The sequence below is a fragment of the Kockiozyma suomiensis genome, assembly GCF_038497685.1.
Source record: "Kockiozyma suomiensis strain NRRL Y-17356 unplaced genomic scaffold V2V93scaffold_1, whole genome shotgun sequence".
Classification (NCBI taxonomy): Eukaryota; Fungi; Ascomycota; class Lipomycetes; order Lipomycetales; family Lipomycetaceae; genus Kockiozyma; species Kockiozyma suomiensis.
In genome coordinates this window covers 1,295,886-1,313,201 of record NW_027117664.1, presented here as the reverse complement: position 1 = coordinate 1,313,201, position 17,316 = coordinate 1,295,886, and the positions used below count along the sequence as shown (strand labels likewise).

At 43.4% G+C, this 17,316-nt stretch overlaps 6 protein-coding genes across 6 annotated transcripts; 5 read left to right on the top strand and 1 right to left on the bottom strand.

The window, feature by feature from the left end:
• The first annotated feature begins 2,311 nt into the window (after positions 1–2,311).
• V2V93DRAFT_363209 (FAR-17a/AIG1-like protein) lies at positions 2,312–3,480 on the top strand. Its single transcript, XM_066908547.1, has 4 exons — positions 2,312–2,625; positions 2,688–2,716; positions 2,782–3,112; positions 3,173–3,480. Exons 1-4 carry the CDS (start codon positions 2,498–2,500, stop codon positions 3,336–3,338), a joined length of 654 nt encoding a protein of 217 aa, XP_066768818.1. The 5' UTR covers positions 2,312–2,497; the 3' UTR covers positions 3,339–3,480.
• On the bottom strand, positions 3,028–4,241 carry V2V93DRAFT_363207 (uncharacterized protein). Its single transcript, XM_066908546.1, has 4 exons — positions 3,892–4,241; positions 3,718–3,832; positions 3,174–3,656; positions 3,028–3,113 (listed from the first exon to the last, which is right to left on the bottom strand). The coding sequence occupies exons 1-3, from the start codon at positions 4,182–4,184 to the stop codon at positions 3,438–3,440; spliced, it is 627 nt and encodes a 208-aa protein (XP_066768817.1). The 5' UTR covers positions 4,185–4,241; the 3' UTR covers positions 3,028–3,113; positions 3,174–3,437.
• A 100-nt stretch (positions 4,242–4,341) lies between these two features.
• V2V93DRAFT_330995 (cytidine deaminase-like protein) lies at positions 4,342–5,697 on the top strand. The gene is made up of 2 exons (XM_066907654.1): positions 4,342–4,896; positions 4,959–5,697. The coding sequence occupies exons 1-2, from the start codon at positions 4,385–4,387 to the stop codon at positions 5,608–5,610; spliced, it is 1,164 nt and encodes a 387-aa protein (XP_066768816.1). The 5' UTR covers positions 4,342–4,384; the 3' UTR covers positions 5,611–5,697.
• On the top strand, positions 5,698–7,482 carry V2V93DRAFT_363202 (ubiquitin-conjugating enzyme type E2). The gene is made up of 8 exons (XM_066908545.1): positions 5,698–5,969; positions 6,115–6,153; positions 6,210–6,251; positions 6,314–6,351; positions 6,410–6,524; positions 6,592–6,644; positions 6,725–6,853; positions 6,925–7,482. Exons 1-8 carry the CDS (start codon positions 5,965–5,967, stop codon positions 7,062–7,064), a joined length of 561 nt encoding a protein of 186 aa, XP_066768815.1. The 5' UTR covers positions 5,698–5,964; the 3' UTR covers positions 7,065–7,482.
• Positions 7,483–7,719: 237 nt separating this feature from the next.
• V2V93DRAFT_363200 (kinase-like domain-containing protein) lies at positions 7,720–10,289 on the top strand. The gene is made up of 3 exons (XM_066908544.1): positions 7,720–8,033; positions 8,089–8,214; positions 8,268–10,289. Exons 1-3 carry the CDS (start codon positions 7,988–7,990, stop codon positions 10,016–10,018), a joined length of 1,923 nt encoding a protein of 640 aa, XP_066768814.1. The 5' UTR covers positions 7,720–7,987; the 3' UTR covers positions 10,019–10,289.
• Positions 10,290–10,649: 360 nt separating this feature from the next.
• V2V93DRAFT_363198 (uncharacterized protein) lies at positions 10,650–17,270 on the top strand. Its single transcript, XM_066908543.1, has 6 exons — positions 10,650–10,779; positions 10,866–10,923; positions 10,987–11,308; positions 11,367–16,703; positions 16,760–16,888; positions 16,944–17,270. The coding sequence occupies exons 3-6, from the start codon at positions 11,037–11,039 to the stop codon at positions 17,080–17,082; spliced, it is 5,877 nt and encodes a 1,958-aa protein (XP_066768813.1). The 5' UTR covers positions 10,650–10,779; positions 10,866–10,923; positions 10,987–11,036; the 3' UTR covers positions 17,083–17,270.
• The last annotated feature ends 46 nt before the right edge of the window (positions 17,271–17,316 follow it).

Below are 17,316 nucleotides of genomic sequence, written 5' to 3'. Positions count from 1 at the left end.
CTACAAGTCTCGCAACAACACTGGACGGTATCGGCTCAAACATTTTTTGCTTGATAATCTGCAAGGGCATCTTTGACAGGCGTATCCATACATCGTGGCGAAAATAAAGCAACTTGTTGTGTGAAGTTGCGGACTCAGTCACGAAAAAAAATGAAGAGATTATATCAGGAACTAAAGTCGCAAATATCCAGTACACAAATTCGACTAAAAGGGTTTTGCGTTTCTTAAAATCAGGTCCCGCGAGCTTGTTATTGACGACAGGCTCGCCGAGCCAAGGTATATCTAATATTGAAATTCTTTGAATCAATTGATGAACTGTTGTTCTCTCATAGCGACCCATCACGATAGATAACTCCACATCTAAAATTCGGACGGTTAGAATTGCTCAATGAATACACTTATACGTAATTTCATACTTCTGTAGAGCACTTTGAAATTATTTTTTGATCCAAAAGCTGCATGTGGCAGGAGTCTTTTTAATGCTGCGACGACAAACGCAGTTACGGAATGGTACGCGGTAGCATTCTGCAATATACTATCGTTTTCTGGGGTCATAACTACTTCAGACGCAGTGTATTCGGCGGTTTTGGAAGATTCCGCTAATCTTTGATGATTCAATGGACAGTAGTACGCGAGCAGCGCTTCAAATCGTGTCTGTTTATGTCGTCTCTGCATTTGCCGAATTAGGGCAAATGGCGCCCCTCTGATTGCCTTGGGTAGAGACTGATCTTCGGTATCATCAAAAGGAGGTACAACTAGCAATGACTTTGGGAGCCCATTTCCAGCGGCGACATAATCAAATATATTTGCAATGTGATGCTCTTTTCGAAAAATTTCCCGTAATATACTCTTTGTGTCAGCTGAAGAGTTGGGGTTAGAGTATCTAGTTAAGCACGCCCGTCGACCTAGACGTTTAGAGACAGTGGTCTCGGTATCAGACCCAGAAACGGCGTACATCATATGCTCTCGATGAATACCAACTGCATTTAGTTGAGATCTATTAGCAAGCCCAAGCATTAGCCATAACCCTGCAGATTTTTGATTATACATGCATTACTTACAGATCCAATCTTCTCCATTTTGTTGACAAAGTGTCTTCGTCCGAAGTCGCTCTTGATCGCGGAGCTCTCGCTTCACTAATTAAAGCCGATCTCTCCAGCTTACCCGACTTTGAGACTACTTTAGAGGGAGCAGAACCAATACTCTGCAATTTTGAACTGGAATTTTTTGGCCGATTAGGATTTTTTACACGCTCTATTTCGAATATGGCACGCCCTAAATCAAGAGGTCAGTAAAATATGCGCCATGCTGGTTTAAAGAGATTTTATACCGGTTAACTGGTAGAATCCAGAATTTCTGTTTTTATCCATTGTCACATAGACGCTACCGTATGAAAATAAAAAAAGCATTACATGTCCACCGACTCTATAAATGGTTGTTAATTGAGGTCATGGTAGCTCGAGATTTACAACGAAGCTTTACTTATTGAATAGACGCTGCCAGTCCGCACCACAGACTATTCGATAGTGATCACTCGCAAACTTTTGAACTATTGGTTTTCTAATAGTTGATCCTTCTTCTTCTCTCTTCAACATATTATTAGCATGAACACTAATAGTCGTTTTCAATGACTTACAGTAGTGAATCCTAAAGCCAATACATTGCTCTGGTCCCATTTATCGTGCCTAGATGCCAATTGCTCAACAACTCGGTCTAAAACCTGTCCAAATGCATAAGTACTCAATTCGAAGAATTATTAAATGGATAGCATACCTGTTTGACGGTTCGAAACTGTGATTTGTCCATTCTCTCCTCAACGGACAGCATTCGCAGTCTTGTTGCAGCTCTGCTTGTAGCTTCAACATCATCTATTCCAACGATGGTATTGAACAATAAATCCGCTAATAATTCAGAATCTTGGCCTGATTTCAATGTATCTTTCGGAATGCCAGCAAACTGCTCAAGAAAGTCGCACAAGGGGGCCGAGTAACTGTATGTATAGCTAATGATATCCAGGTTGTTTGTATTGCTAACTCTGGTACGCTTAGGCCTCAACTCGTGCCTCAGATGTTGACTCTGATATTTACGCTTCACCATTGCTGTATCAGGTTTTATCGCGCGCCATGTAGAATAGTAAGTTTCAAAAGGAGATCATAAATGGGTGTTGAGGAATTTATCAGCCCTTCTTTCTTATAGTCGTAGCAACTATAGCAAATCTTCAGTCAATCTAGACAAATCAATACAGACCTATACGACGTAACCGTGAGACCGCAACTGAATTCGCAGTAGTTGTCGCTGCGCACGCGTATAGTATGTTGTGAACGCGTGTAAGAGGTGAGCCGCAGCTTGTTTAGGTGCGGCGCCCTGCTTCCAGACCTATTTACAGAATTGCATTGATTTAGAGGACTTTAGCCAAAGATCATATTATTCTGCACGTATATATAAATCCACTACATATACACATATTGAAAAGCTAAGATTTGCTGTAATAGCTGTGATGGTTTTACTAGACGATACTGCATTCGTGTCGCCGGCTACGGCTCTGTATGCCATTTCGGCCACGATCTTTAATCTTGATTTAAAGTACATGTTTGAGATGGATACTTTGATTAATAAGTCGTATGGGTATGTGTGATAATAGTATACCATAAGTTTACACAGCTTTGGCTAACGCTAGTGCTCCTTAGCGGTCAACTGCAATTTTTGACGAATCTCGGTAGGCTTTTCTTTCATATGCTCTTTATTTCATGGAGGGAAGACTTGACTAACAATAACTTATAGCGGTGGCATTTAGCTATATTACCGTTACTATAGGGTTGATGGGTCGGATTTTAAACTCACAGACACTGATACAAACAAAGAATCGATTTCTTTTGATAGCGGCACCGGTAGAGGTTCTTGTAAGCCTACTTTATGGGGCAATCTATATCTACGACGTTCGTTTATTGATTCCGGAAGCTGTGGACGTATTTCTTCCACTGCACGTGGATTTCGGGCTTCATGGAGCACCAGCAATTCTGCTTCTTATAGACTTCCTTTGCTTCTCGAGTAACTGGACGCTGAATCCGCTGATGACTTTGATTCTCTACGCCAATCTTGGATTGGGTTATTGGTACGTACTTTTTAACTGTCGGACAAAGCATCCGTCATGGGTTACTAATTATTTTTCAAGGGTCTGGGTACATAAAACTTATGCGATGAATGGCTATTTCCCATATCCGCTGCTTGAGATCGTGAGTGTGCAGCAAAGACTGCTAATATTTACAATTGCTATCCTGCTTATGTTTTCCGCCTTCCTTACTCTGCGGAAAATTCATTATGCAATTCACGGACCATAGAGACTGGAACGTTAGAAATAGAGTGATAGCTAGAGAGTAGCTTTTGAAGCTACAAAAATTGGAAAATCGAAAAACATCTTATATCTCATTACTTATTTTTTATTTGATGATCTCCTCTAATACATCAAGAACTTTCTGCCTATTTCGTAGTAAGCAGTCGTCAGATATGTCATCTGTGATTGTGTCTCTGTTGCAGTAGAAGGGAATGTTTAAATCGCACAGTTCCAATGACAGCGATTTTACCATATTCATCATCGCCTTGTGGACCTTTTGATCATACACCTCTAGATCTGCTTGCTCTTGCGCTAAATCTTCTTCCTGAAAGAACACGTAGTTAGAAAGACCGTCTCAACGACAGGAACTTCACTTTAACACTTACAATAGAGGGAGCACTGGATGAATCTCCGCCAAGAATCTTAAGCATATCCGCTACCTTTTGCCTTCCCTCGCGCCGTAACCGATGTTTCTCCAGTAGTTCCTCTCGTCCTTTATACCTATAATATCTTATTAGATTGTGCATTGAATAACTCTATAAGATTCTGGCTTAACTAACCACAGAGCTTCATGATCATCCTGATGCTTTTTCATTCGCCTGATTCGTGAAACAACTGCAGCATCGCCAGCCACAACCGTCCGGAGATATAACACTGCTTGTTCTACACTTGAAATTGATCCAGGATCTATTGATGCAGACGAAGCAACTGCGTTCCCTGCCTCTGGCTCATTTTTCGCATAGCGACGAGTTGAAGTCGGAGATGCCGAAGCACTAGTGCTCAATTCAGACTCAATATGAGTAGTAGGGCGCTTATTCAGTCCAGTTATCAACTCGGATATCGCATTGGACATTAGAGTAATGTTGCATTTCAAACTCCATATAAGTCTGCGATACAAGTCGGTTGTAGCGGAACTTAGTATGGAGACGTAGAAGGTCTTACGATAGGGTTTGGTGTAAAGTAAATCACTTTACGCGTAAAACCTGACGCGTTTCGGTAAATAGATTATCGTGCTTCGTACTTATTCTACACCTCTCGATTCTCGCCAACATAATGCTGATTGGGATATGCGGGCCTTCATATTCGGGAAAAAATGAGACGGCGAGGTATCTTGGTATTCAAGGATTTACGCGTCTTTATATTCGGTCACCGGAGGCACCTCCTTCCCATAGCCCCCCACCAGTGATTTCGACGATTAGCAATTTACATAGGAGATTCGATCGAAGTGATAATGTGAATTTATTCGATACTCAGAAATTGGACCCAAGAGTACAGCGATTGGCAACGCCACCAGAATATTTTCCATCAGACCCAGAGCAAGACGATCATGCAGATTTTGAGCATTTTACGTATACAGACACACAGCCGGCCACATCGTACGTCACGTTCAATTCTGCAGAAGAGTTGCTGGACTATGCAACGAAGCATTGGCGCGAAAAGCTTGTTACAACCAATATTCACACTCTCGAGACACTAGAAAAGTTGTCTGCAAGACCATTCTTTTTGTTGCTGGCTGTGCAAGCACCTATCATCGTGCGGTACGACAGATACAAGTCAAAATTAGAGTAAGCCATTCTTATTTCCCAATTCATTTATTCAAGTAACTAATAGCTCTTTTGTGTGTCAGCGCACAGACAGCGGGGTTGTCATTCGAGGAATTCACGCGTCAATCCGAGGCAGGGATGTACTCAGGCTCGAATGCTCTAGCATCTATAATGTACAAGGCGTCTTTGCAGATTTTGAATGCTACCCAGACAATAGAGCTTCTGTACTTGCGCTTGTCAAATCTGGATCTTTTGGATGAATCTCGTCTGCGTCCGTCATGGGATGCGTACTTTATGCAGCTTGCAAATTTGGCAGCGCGAAGGAGCAACTGCATGAAGAGAAGGGTAGGATGTGTCATTGCTCGAGGGAAGCGAGTCATTTCTACAGGATACAACGGCACACCGCGAGGAATTACGAATTGTAATGAGGGAGGATGCGCAAGGTGTAATGACGGAGGAGCAGAAGGAGGACATTTAGGCACCTGTTTGTGCTTACACGCGGAGGAGAATGCACTTTTAGAAAGTGGTCGCGAACGGATAGGCGACGAGTCGATATTATACTGCAATACGTGTCCTTGTCTGACATGTAGTATCAAGATTGTGCAGATGGGACTTAAAGAAGTGGTTTATTCACGGTCTTATAGTATGGATGACAAATCATTCAAAGTGCTGAGTGAAGGAGGCGTCAAACTGCGACAATATTGGCCTCCAGAAGAGGGTATTATTCTAATTTAAATTGCATGACAATGGCCTGTGGAAATTTGTTAATACCAATATTACGAGGCAAGGCTTCATACAGCTTTTCTTGAATCAGATTTAAACAAGTAGAGAAATGAGTACCATTGAATTCAAAAGTTCAATTCCCAATATAGCAATTTCAATCACGTGATATAGAACGTGACCTTGGTATGCGGCCAATTTCGGTTCCGACTTGGAGCCGGGTCCTGCCGTAAGTCGCTGGGAGATACGAGCCGTCACCAAAGAGCACCTTCATCTTGCCACCACCCTAATCATACCAACACCCGATATATTCACCGAATACAACATTTGAGATTTAGATCTTGGAGCTGAAATTGATTTGTTGCCATAATGAGGTAAGCTGCCACGCTTGCGCTGCTCTGATGTGATGCATCCACCCCCCCACTACTCCGGAATCGAGCATCGACCCATACAGATCTTGCAGAGTTTGCAGAGCTTCATAGTTGTTGTTTGTGAATGTGAATTGATGTGATCTTTTAGCTCTCCTAAGCGTCGAATTGAAACCGATGTAATGAAACTGTAAGTACTATAGCAATCATTACAAGAGCGTGAATTGAAACTAATCGTCCTGAAAGGCTGATGAGCGACTACGAAGTTACTTTAGTCAACGGCAGCATGTGAGTATCATCAAAAATCTGGAGTTGGGTTTGAGCAGCGACCTGACTGGCATCATCATCAGGCAGGAGTTTTATGTGCGGTTTAAGGGTCCCGACGAGAGTAAGCTGATTTAATGTGGGGAGGTCACCAGATGCAGATCAAAACTGATTTAAAATAGCACCTTTTAAAGCCGGAATATGGAAAGTTCGTGTCGAGCTGCCAGATCAATATCCCTACAAGTCGCCGTCTATTGGCTTTATGAATCGCATCTTCCATCCTAATATTGATGAGTTGTATGTAGATTTGAATCATTAAGTATTTGGTTTTGGCACACGAGCGCATTAACCTTTCTTTTGGTAGGAGCGGTTCGGTCTGTTTGGACGTCATTAACCAAACGTGGAGTCCTATGTTTGGTGCGTTTCATTCCTCGATAATCTCTCTAAATTTGATTCAGTGTCATGAAATGTGTATTGAGTACTAACATTGTCGACAGACATGATCAACATTTTTGAGGTATTCTTGCCTCAACTCTTACGATATCCAAACCCGACAGATCCCCTTAATGGAGAGGCTGCGGCGCTTCTCATGCGTGAGCCTAAAGCATACGAGAACAGAGTCAAAGGTAACTAAACCTCAAACTACAAGTTTTGTTCAAGTCATATTCTGATCTAATCTGATGAAAAAATATAATAGACTATGTCAATAAGTACGCTAATGCAGAGGCCATGGAAGATGATGACGATGCTAGCTCCGGCGACGAAGAGATGAGCTCAGTCGGCTCTGTGGCCTCTTTTGAGTCCGATGACGAGCCAGCGGGCGCCATGGAGGTTTGAGCCTCACTGTGTTGGAGATTAGCGGTCAGTAAAGTGTAACGGAGCGGCAGGCGCATGGCATGGAGTAATCACCAGCACGGGTTAATTGTTATTTATAATTTTTATTTGTCATGGTTCGCTATTGGTCATTTCGATGTTTAATTGTCAAGTCATTTGGTTAAATTTTGTGTGTATGTTGGCTTTAATTGGTCCGAACCCACCCTGTTGCGATAATGAGTTCACTTACTGGGAGCCGGGTGCCGGGAGAGGAATATGCCAATTAAGGAGTCGTTAATTCATCATATTATTAAACAGTAATCCAAGGGATAGGATCGCTTGGAATGACGAACACCGAGATAGTGTCTGGCTGATGAGCTGTATCTGAACCCTAAATGTGAGCTCACAAACACATGCACCGGCGCAGCAACCTGTCTGAGGCTCGTAAATTGGTCTGCATACTTTTGAAATTAGTTAGTAGATTTATGCATTCGTTAGATTGATTTGACTAGCCTGCCAGGTCATCAATGTGCGGTATGGTAGCTGTAAGGGTGGCTTTGTGGGAGCGAATGGGGCTCGCTGCGGCGGTGCCGCGGTTACAGTCGCGTGGCAGCCACGCGGTTTGATGCGACGCCGCAGGGCCGGTCGGTGCGCTGAAGTAAGCCTCAACTGGAGACAACTGCGTCACTGAGATAAACTCATGGCCTCTTCCCGCTCCTCCCAGCTAGATCCCCTTGCGCTGGTCGGCGGCAGCACTGGTTGCATTTCACATTGCTCTATATAACTACCGACATCCGTCACGGAAGCCGCCAGCAGGATCACGACTAGCATCAGTGGCCAGCGAGTGCATTCAAAGTTAGCTGTACCCACTTTCTCCTGTCCTGTCAATTCGCGTATTTGCCACCTCCAGTAGCGGGCAAAAGCATTTTCGTTGATTACTATACAGCATGGGCAACTTGTCGACAAAACCATTAGCACTAACGGATGGTCAACGTAGGTGACTAGATTTTTGATATTCTGCAATCACACCTCTAACTTTTAGCTCTAGCCATCTCGTTGCAAAACTTTGAACTTCTTGGGGTGGTTGGTCGTGGCTCATTTGGGAAAGTGCGAATAGTCCAGCATCGTCGTTCTGGTCAACTCTATGCCCTCAAATATGTCAAGAAAGCTCATGGTAAGTGGTAAATCCAGTTCATTATCTAAGGCGTTTTCTTTAACAGATAGTAGTCGTCAAGAATGGAAGCATCAAAAACGTTCTTCGCGAACGTCAGATTCTTGAACAGCTTAGACACCCCTTTATTTGCAGCTTGCGCTACTCCTTTCAGAGCCCTGACTATCTGTTTTTGTTGGTGGACTTCATGAGCGGCGGAGACTTGCGCTTCCATCTAGACAGGCGCACATTCACGGAGGATGCTATTGGCTTCTGGATTGCAGAGCTTGCTTGTGCTATAGAGTACATCCATACTCAGGCGATTGTCCACCGCGACATCAAGCCAGAGAATATTCTTCTGGGAGCCGATGGTCATGTTTCGCTAGCTGACTTTAATATCGCCACGCGTATACCTCCGCACAAGGTTAGCGTAACCTCATCGTCTTCCACTGCTTCCTCGTTTTCGAGTTCAACGTCAGCGCGTGATGACACTACAACATCCCGTCTTGTCACAGTTTCCGGAACTATGGCTTACCTTGCGCCAGAAGTTTATGGTAACTCTGGATATGGCACGGCAACAGATTGGTGGGCACTAGGAGTAGTTATGTATGAGTGTATATACGGAAGGCGACCATTTCCTTCGTCGCATCACAACAAGCTGAGATCTCAAATCATAGCTGCTAAGCCTTCTTATCCAAAAACAAGCCCACCGGTGTCAAACGAAGCGCTGCAAGCTATCGCTAAGTTGCTCAAAATAGACCCGCTTGCCCGACTCGGTTCTACGGGTCCCTCGATATTCTTCGAGGAACCTTTTTTCGGAAAGTATACTCGCGACGGATTAGAAAAGAAGATTTTTAGCCCAATATTTGTCCCTTCGAGTGTCGATATTAATTATGATAAAACATATGAGATGGAAGAGCTCTTGTTTGCTGATCGTCTAGATTTACACAATGAGCATCGGTCAAGCAAGAAAGATAGACCGAGGACAAGTATTGGACCTGACATCACCAAAGAAGAAGAAATATATTTAATGATGGAAAAGCATTTTGTCGCATTTGATTTCACAGCTCCATCCGAAAAGTACTCCCCAGAAAGCATTTCGCACGTTCAATCCAGTTCATCCGTCACTTATGCAGAACATCCTGCTCACATTTCTCCTCCGGGGCTTACATCATCACACTCTTGCTCCTCTGACTCTCTAGATTCTGATGACAATACGGTGAACTCTCAGCAGACTAATGACATAGCATCGTCGTCACCGACAACTCCTGATTCAATTCACAGCTCGATGAGCGCTTTAACGCTTCCGGTACCCAACTCTGTCTGCCCAGTACCCATCAAAGTTTTCACCACAACAACTCTGACAGACGACATTGACAATGAGCTCACCGCGTCATTAGATGATGAGCCAAAGATGTTGCTGCGTAAAAAAACTTTTGCTCCTATTCCTCAGCGCTACACGTTTAACAATTCTGTTATTGAAACAACTTCTCCCCTTTCGGCGCTTGATCTGGCCCCTAAAGAGCAAAGAGATTCTTCGTTGAGAACCTCACAAAACACATCGCATCATTCTCATCGTCGCCAGCGTTCCCACGAACTGGAGTCTTCAAACAGTCATAGCCTATCCGGATCGGTCACTTCACTGGCGAAGCAGCTTGCTGAGCGTAAAATTGGTAGCGCGGACCGGAACGACTTCTCCTGCATCAGTCAGCCAGACAAGAGTGCAATAAATGACATCAAGAGGAAAAGAGGTAGAAACCACAGTCCGCGACCAACTGAGCGGGGTGTATTAGGCAAAGAAGGAGCAAGAATCATATTGAAAAACTGACTGTCATTTTTCGTTTCCGTATTTCTAATTAATGACACCATTTCATCTTTGACAAAACATTACTTCCTTGAAGCCAAATATTGATCAAGAGTGGTGTGCTTCTTCTTACATCAGTTTCTATCTATCTCGTGTGTCAAACCATAGTGTTAGAGCTGAATATGATCAACAGATTGAAATCATAATAGTATGAAACGGCAAATTTTGGTCGTCAAATAAACATAATGCCCGACTGGCTAATTAAATTTAACAGATCAATGGTTCTATGCCGTAAGGGAAATGGGATCGGTTAATGTATAGCCGAAGATGTAACAACGACCAGGGCGCAAATGGAAAAAGATCGAAAATGTGAGAATACATGATTTGCAACAGCCTTAATCAAAAGCATGCGGAAAATGCCATTTACACTCGTGATTTTTAATCATTGCCATAGAGGCCAGTAAGAATTTTGTAGGTGGTGTTGATTACTAAGTTACAGGGTTTATAAGCCGCTCTCCAATTACATAAGACGTTACAGAAGAAGAAATACTTGCTGACATATCCTGTTCTTGAACCTGAACCGGGTAAATTTGAAACTGCGATCGATGCTCGAATTTGTAAGACCAAATGCTCCCAACTAATTTCTAATACGATAGCGTAATCTGCCTCCTCTACCTACTGATCTAATATTTCAACCAGCGATTCCTTGCTATACGGATTCAGCTGCCGAAAATATCACTATATATTTGCAATCCTAGATTTGGTTAAGTCCGTTTGGAAAAGAGGTATGTAAATTTTCGTTTTGGCTGTGCGCAGCGTGGCAGTCAATATAGAAATTTTGTATAGACTAATGTAATTTTTTACTCTCTAGACCATTTCAATTCCACGCGCTACACTGGGGGTAAGATAATAGTGTGAAATTACTGCAGGTATGTGCAATTTTGGATAGTTCTCAAATTAAGAGATTCACTTGCTGATCGCAAGACTCCTAGGTTGCGCTATAGTCGCTACTCCTTCCCTCTCATCGTCAGTCTCAGGGAATATGATGTATGATGATTCGCAGTTATGTCGGGTCCTACTAGAAATGCCTGCGCGATACAACTATTTGTATACGCTTGACAGTGAAAAGGCTTTATTACGTGCCCTCTTCACCTCGCTGTCGTCAAATGGCAAATACACCTCGTTCTTTTTTCCGCATGGCCCGCCACCAATGTCAGATTACTGGAGAATGAATTCGGGAGGTACTGATGCCTCACACAGCGGACGTCCATGCATGCATCAATTTGAGAAGGGAGAGCCGACATACAAGTGCAAGTACGTGGCGCCAACTCTTTACTGTTTCGTACATCTACATGCTAATTTAGGTCACTAGGGACTGTGCCGTTGATGAAACTTGTGTGCTTTGTTGGAGATGTTTTGATGCTTCAAATCATGTCGGCCACTCGGTAACTGTGTCGATTTCTCAACGAGACGATGGCGGTGTGTGCGATTGCGGAGATCCGGAAGCCTGGAATCGCGAGGTCAGTTGCCGATACTTCCAGTCCAGTACTAAGCCCACACAGCCTCTTCCCGAAGATCTTTTAGATTGCATTCGAGGAACTGTCGACAGAGTATTAGACTATATTCTTGATGTTTTTTCCTGTTCGCCACAAAGCTATCAAGACTGTAAAGACCCGACAGTGATTAAAGCCGATTGCGATTCGTTTGCATTGAAGCCAGCCGTATATGGTGGCGACGGAACTGATAAACACAACGGTCAGTTTGCACTGGTAATCTGGAATGACGAAAAACATTCGTTTGATTTGGTTATTGATGCCGTGGCTCGCGCTACTCGCAGAGGTTTAGAATATGGCAAGTTTATCAGCACTGAAGTCGACGCGATCGGTCGAAAGATTGTTAGCACGTCAAGTGATTTGTCAAGTTTGATTGCAGTTGCGTCAAAAATAGACTCTATTCCCCTTGCAGTCAGTATTAGATCAATGCGCGACACTTTCCGCGAAGACATGTGCGGTTCAATGCTTGAGTTTTTGAAGGACATAGCTACGTCTAGTCTTGTCGGCCACGATTTCATTTTGCGAGATATGATCTGCGAAGCCCTTTGTCAGCCATGGAGAGTGGGATCAACTGCAACGAAAGTAAAACAAACTCTGTACCCGATTGCTGATCATCTGGAAGATAACGAAGATGATCTGCATATGATGGTTGGTCCATTTGGGGCAGTGGACATTCATGTACCGGATGATGACGAATCTGGAAATCTTCCGTTAAGAGACGGCACTGTCTCGAGCAGTCAGGCTCCGAATTATTGGACAGAGAAACTGCCAGATGATCCTACGGTTGCTTTGGCAGAACAACAGGCTTTAAATTTACCGGAATCACAAAAGATGTCGTCAAAATATATACCTGTGGACAAATCTCCGCGTTTGAGACTAGATCATCTTTTACATTTTGATTTGCGATTTTGGAAGCGAGCTAGATTACGCATTCGAGATATCTTGATGACCACAATGATTTCCAATTTAGATTACAAGATGACGCTTGGTATGCACTACGCAGATGCGTACCCTCAATTGGTTGAGCAGTTTATTCTCGCGGATAGGGAACCGGAATATAGTATGATATTACTTGCTACTCAGCTGTTCACATGTCCAACAATTGCAACTGAGATCGCTAAAAACAGCTTTTCAACTTTTGCTGCAATAATATACACCTTGTTGACCAAAAACAGGGTGGGGCCTCCTTCTTCTGTTGACTTTCTCACTTGTATACCAGTTGATAGGAGTACTCTCAAGAATCGCAAAGTTCATCATCTCTATGGCGACTTTGAGCATATAATCTCTCGGAATCTTGTCAAGCAGCGGGTGTCGTGTGATGACAACAAGATCCGGCAGATTGCTGATATTTTGTTGCTGCTTGAAGGTTCTGCTCCATTTATTCGTCAAATTAACGAGCATGTTGAGTATGAGTCAACAGAATGGATATCATTTCTCCATATTTTGACCCCGCTTTCTAAACTTGCCCGATTGATTGCTAGCGGATGCAGTGAAGGATCAGCCGAGTCGTCACAAAGATCTATTCGAACTCTGTCCAGAATCTTAACTGCGTGGTCTCTAGGATACATGCGTGATCGTTTCTCTAGCAATGAAGTAGCCGATGAACCAAAATTCGAGCCAGCATCATGCGAGGACTTTAGCTCGAAGTTCTACTCTATTGTGAGGTTTCCGGTTGAGTTTTACATTATAAGTATGCATCATCCACTGCACTCGTTCCTGACGTGGTTTATCGAATTCGGATACGTTGAGTCTCCCGAAAAATTGAAATCTCTCATGTGTTTTGCTTTGCTGGATCCTCCTATGCCTGGGCGTGCCGTTGTTTATGAGCCTGAAGAAATGCTTCGATTGATGCTTGATTACTCTTTACGAACTCTTGTAGTTGTGGCTCAGATTAGAGCTGGTCTTTGGGTTCGTAACGGTTTCACACTCAAGACGCACGAGCTTCATTATCGCGATGTGACGATGCGCGAAAATGGCTACGCGCGCGATATTTTTGGGGTTCAGACAATGATGACTACATGTAATCCTTCTTGTGTCATGCTGTCTATCATCGACCGCTGGAGTCTCATGAATTGGCTTAAAGGGTCCGTGACGCATAACGTTTTCGACGAAGTTAAGCTTCTTGCCGTTATCGAAGAGTTCTTGCACGGTATGATTGTGCTTTTGTGTGAGCGCAAACGTTTGATCGGGTTGCGCGGCAAGGAACTCAACTATGCACTCATTAGACGGGAAATTGTACAGACTCTTTGCTGTGATCCGATGCCGTTTTCTGATCTGGCGAAAAAAATGCCAGAGCATCTGACTGCAGATGAGCAATTTGAAAAGATTTTACGAGAAATAACAGTTCACAAAGCTCCTGAAGGGCTCAATGATGTTGGTCTATATGAGCTTAAAGCCGAGTATTATGACGAGGTTGACCCTTACTTTTTCCATTACACTGCGACGCAGTGGGACGATGCAGAGACAGCAATCAAAAAGTCGATTCAGAAGAAAACCAAGTTACCGCTCGACCAGATTGTTGTCGAACCGAGGCTTCTGCCCATCAGATCCGGACCTTTCACTCGCCTGGGATGGATTGTTGGAACTCCAGAATTCGCTCAAATGATATACGTGACACTCGTCAATATTGTATTTAAAAGATTGTCACACGCGCCTTCAGTCCCGGAATCGTTACTTACTCTTACCCTTTATCTTTGTCATGTCGCTGTTTTGGAGGACCAAATTTGCGCGTATGACCCAAACCGAACTGTAAGAACTTTCAGTTTCAATGCCTGCGATTTGCAGGCTAGACTTGTGGCTCCTCCTGAAGGTTGTTATCCGGCTATTCTGGATGTTCTCTTCTATATAAAGGCTACCGCTGAATTTGGGTCCAATTGTGCTGTTGCGGAACGCATTCTTCGAGTTATCAAGATAAATGAGCCAGATTCATATCAACAAGGCGTCGATAGTATGTCAGAAGAATTTAATTCTGGAGATGTCGAGATGAAAGAAGAGAATGATCTGGAAGAGAACGAGGCAGAGAGAAAAAAGCGAATGGCAAAGGAGCGACAGGCTAGAGTTATGGCTGAATTCAAGCAGAAACAGCAAAGTTTTGCGGATAAGAATAAAGGAGCTTATGATGACGACGAGGAGGAAGAGACAGATAATCATACAGAAGAAAGTTCCAGTATTTCTTGGAAATTTCCGTCAGGGGGATGTATCCTTTGCAGGAAGCCGACGGGCGAGAGCGAGATCTACGGTACAATTGGATATTTCACAGAGTCAAACGTTTTCCGTCAGATGGCTTTTGACTCTAAAGAGCTAATTATTGAAGCTCTGAATCCTGACGAGGCTGAACTTGACCGTAAGAGCCTTGCTCCTGTTGCCGCTTTCCCTCCGGTAGGCAACGGGGCTGAATCTGAAAACTCTATTGGCAAAGGATATCCAAATGATTCTGTAAAGAAGGAGCCTGTTGTCGTCAGCTGCGGCCATATAATACATCTATCTTGCCTGCAAGAATACAAGGAAGAAATCAGAACTCGGCACCGTGGACACATCACTCGCAATCCTCCAGAGAACACTGATCTCTGCGAATTTTTGTGTCCCTTATGCAAGTCACTCAATAATGCATTCATGCCACTCGTTTTTAAAAATATGGAAAGCTCCTTTGTCAAGGAGATCAACGAAGCTTCCGATTTTTCAGAATGGTTTGTTGGTGATGTATGGCACACTATCACTGCCCTAAAGGTTGACCGCGATTCGGACCGTCAGCATGGTAGCAATCTCAGTGAATTTTCAATTGAGCATATACGGACGTATGCACTTAGCACACTTTCTCCGTTTTACTATCGGAAATTGATGTTTCCACCTGGTCCTCACTTTCCCGGTGCATTCTTATCAGTTGAAGATCGCAGAGGAGTAAGCGAAGAGCTGGAAACCATTAGAAAAATTTATTCTGTGAACTCCGCTGTCCTGTCAGGCCTTCAGCGCTCTGGTAGCGGTTATGTCTCTGCACAAGATATGTCATCTGTCCAGCGTCTCTTAAAATGCTATGCATATTCTGTCTCTGGAGCCGAGATCGATTTACGCGGAGCCAATCGCGCAGAAAATGCACTGGACGTTGGAGCATGCATTTTGGATCAGATTCCGCAAAGAACACTCACTCTTTTGCGAACTCTGCGAGCCACAGCGATTGGTTTATGTTCCTTGAGTGTTGTCGAAGGGACGACATTGCTCGACGAGGTAAAACTCGGTCACAGTAAACTTTTCTATCAACAGATTGGTAAACTGTTTTTTGGTCAGGAGTGCATGTATGACAAGGATTCGGTTTCTTGCCCCGATATAGTCTATCCTTTGCTAATGGAAGATATCTTTGTCTTTTTGGCTGAGGCATCTGTTTGTATGATTCCTGCTATGGGTGCAGACTTTCACAACGTATTAATTTTGTGCTATATTGCACAGGTCGTGAAAGTGATATATCATCTTGGCGATCAGATATACAGAAACCACGACTGGCTTAACTCTTCTCAGATTCAATCGCTGGGCTCAGACACAAGAGTACCATTGAAAACACTGAAAAACATGAATAACTTTATGTGCTACATTTTGGAAAAATGTGGATACAAGCAGCAGAACAATGGCGGTAGCCCTTTTGTTGTGTTTCCAGGAACTGCTATTTACACTATGATCAATCGGTTTACTCTTCCCTTCCTACGCAAGTCTGCCGTTCTGGCGTTCACTCAGGCGCCTTTGGACTACGATAGTGATCAATTACTGGAAATTGATGGAGACGAGACAGCTAGACTTTTGAGTTTGCTTAAACTTCCGTCAATTGAGGAAATTTTTAATATTCTGGACCGTCTGGATCTTGAGCAGAATCTGCGAATGAAAGAAGTCATTGACAGATGGTGCATACACTTGGAGTTAACGAATCGTCGTCCTCAGTCGCTTCAGGTTGTTCGAATGAAGCTGGAATATCCTGGAATCATGAGATTGCTAAAGCTACCTGTCAGCTTGCACGCGTTTTTCCAGGAAATGGGACGTTTGCGCTGCAGTACTTGCAACAGGAACCCCGAAGAACCTGCTATTTGCTTATTCTGCGGTCAACTTGTCTGTTGTCAGAGCTATTGCTGCCAGAGTGTGATAGAAGGCGGCGAGTGCAACCAGCATATGAAAAGGTAAGCGTTTTGTGTGACTATTCTTATGATTTGTATGCTAATGATGTTTGATGTAGATGTGCGAAGTATGTTGGTGTTTTCTTGCTTATTAAGAAGTGCTCTATTCTTTATTTGAGAAATAATCAGGGCATGTTTGCTCCTGCGCCATATCTGGATATCCATGGGGAGGTTGATTTAAATCTGAAGTAAGTCTCGATACGCGTGATCTAGTCGTAAAACTGTCTCTAACTCTTTCGTCAGACGTGGTCGACCGCTATTTTTGTCGCAAAAGCGCTATGATCATTTAATCAGAAATGTCTGGCTGCAAAATGGATTCGCGTCGCAGATTGCGCGCAAGATTGAGTCAAGTATCGATATTGGTGGATGGCAAAGTATGTAACTGCGTGCAAGAAGGAGGTGTGGTTTTTGCTTACTTATTTTTGTCGGTATTTTTGTTGGATTATTGGGTCTGAATTTTTTTGTATAGTTATTTATAACAGCTATTCTACAAAGAGTCATAATGGCTTTTTCATTAAAGACACGTCATTCTAATTAAGTCTGATAAATAAAGTAGTATTCATCAGCTAAGCTGTCAAACAACTTGTTTCCGCTCAGATTCAAGAGCATTCTACAA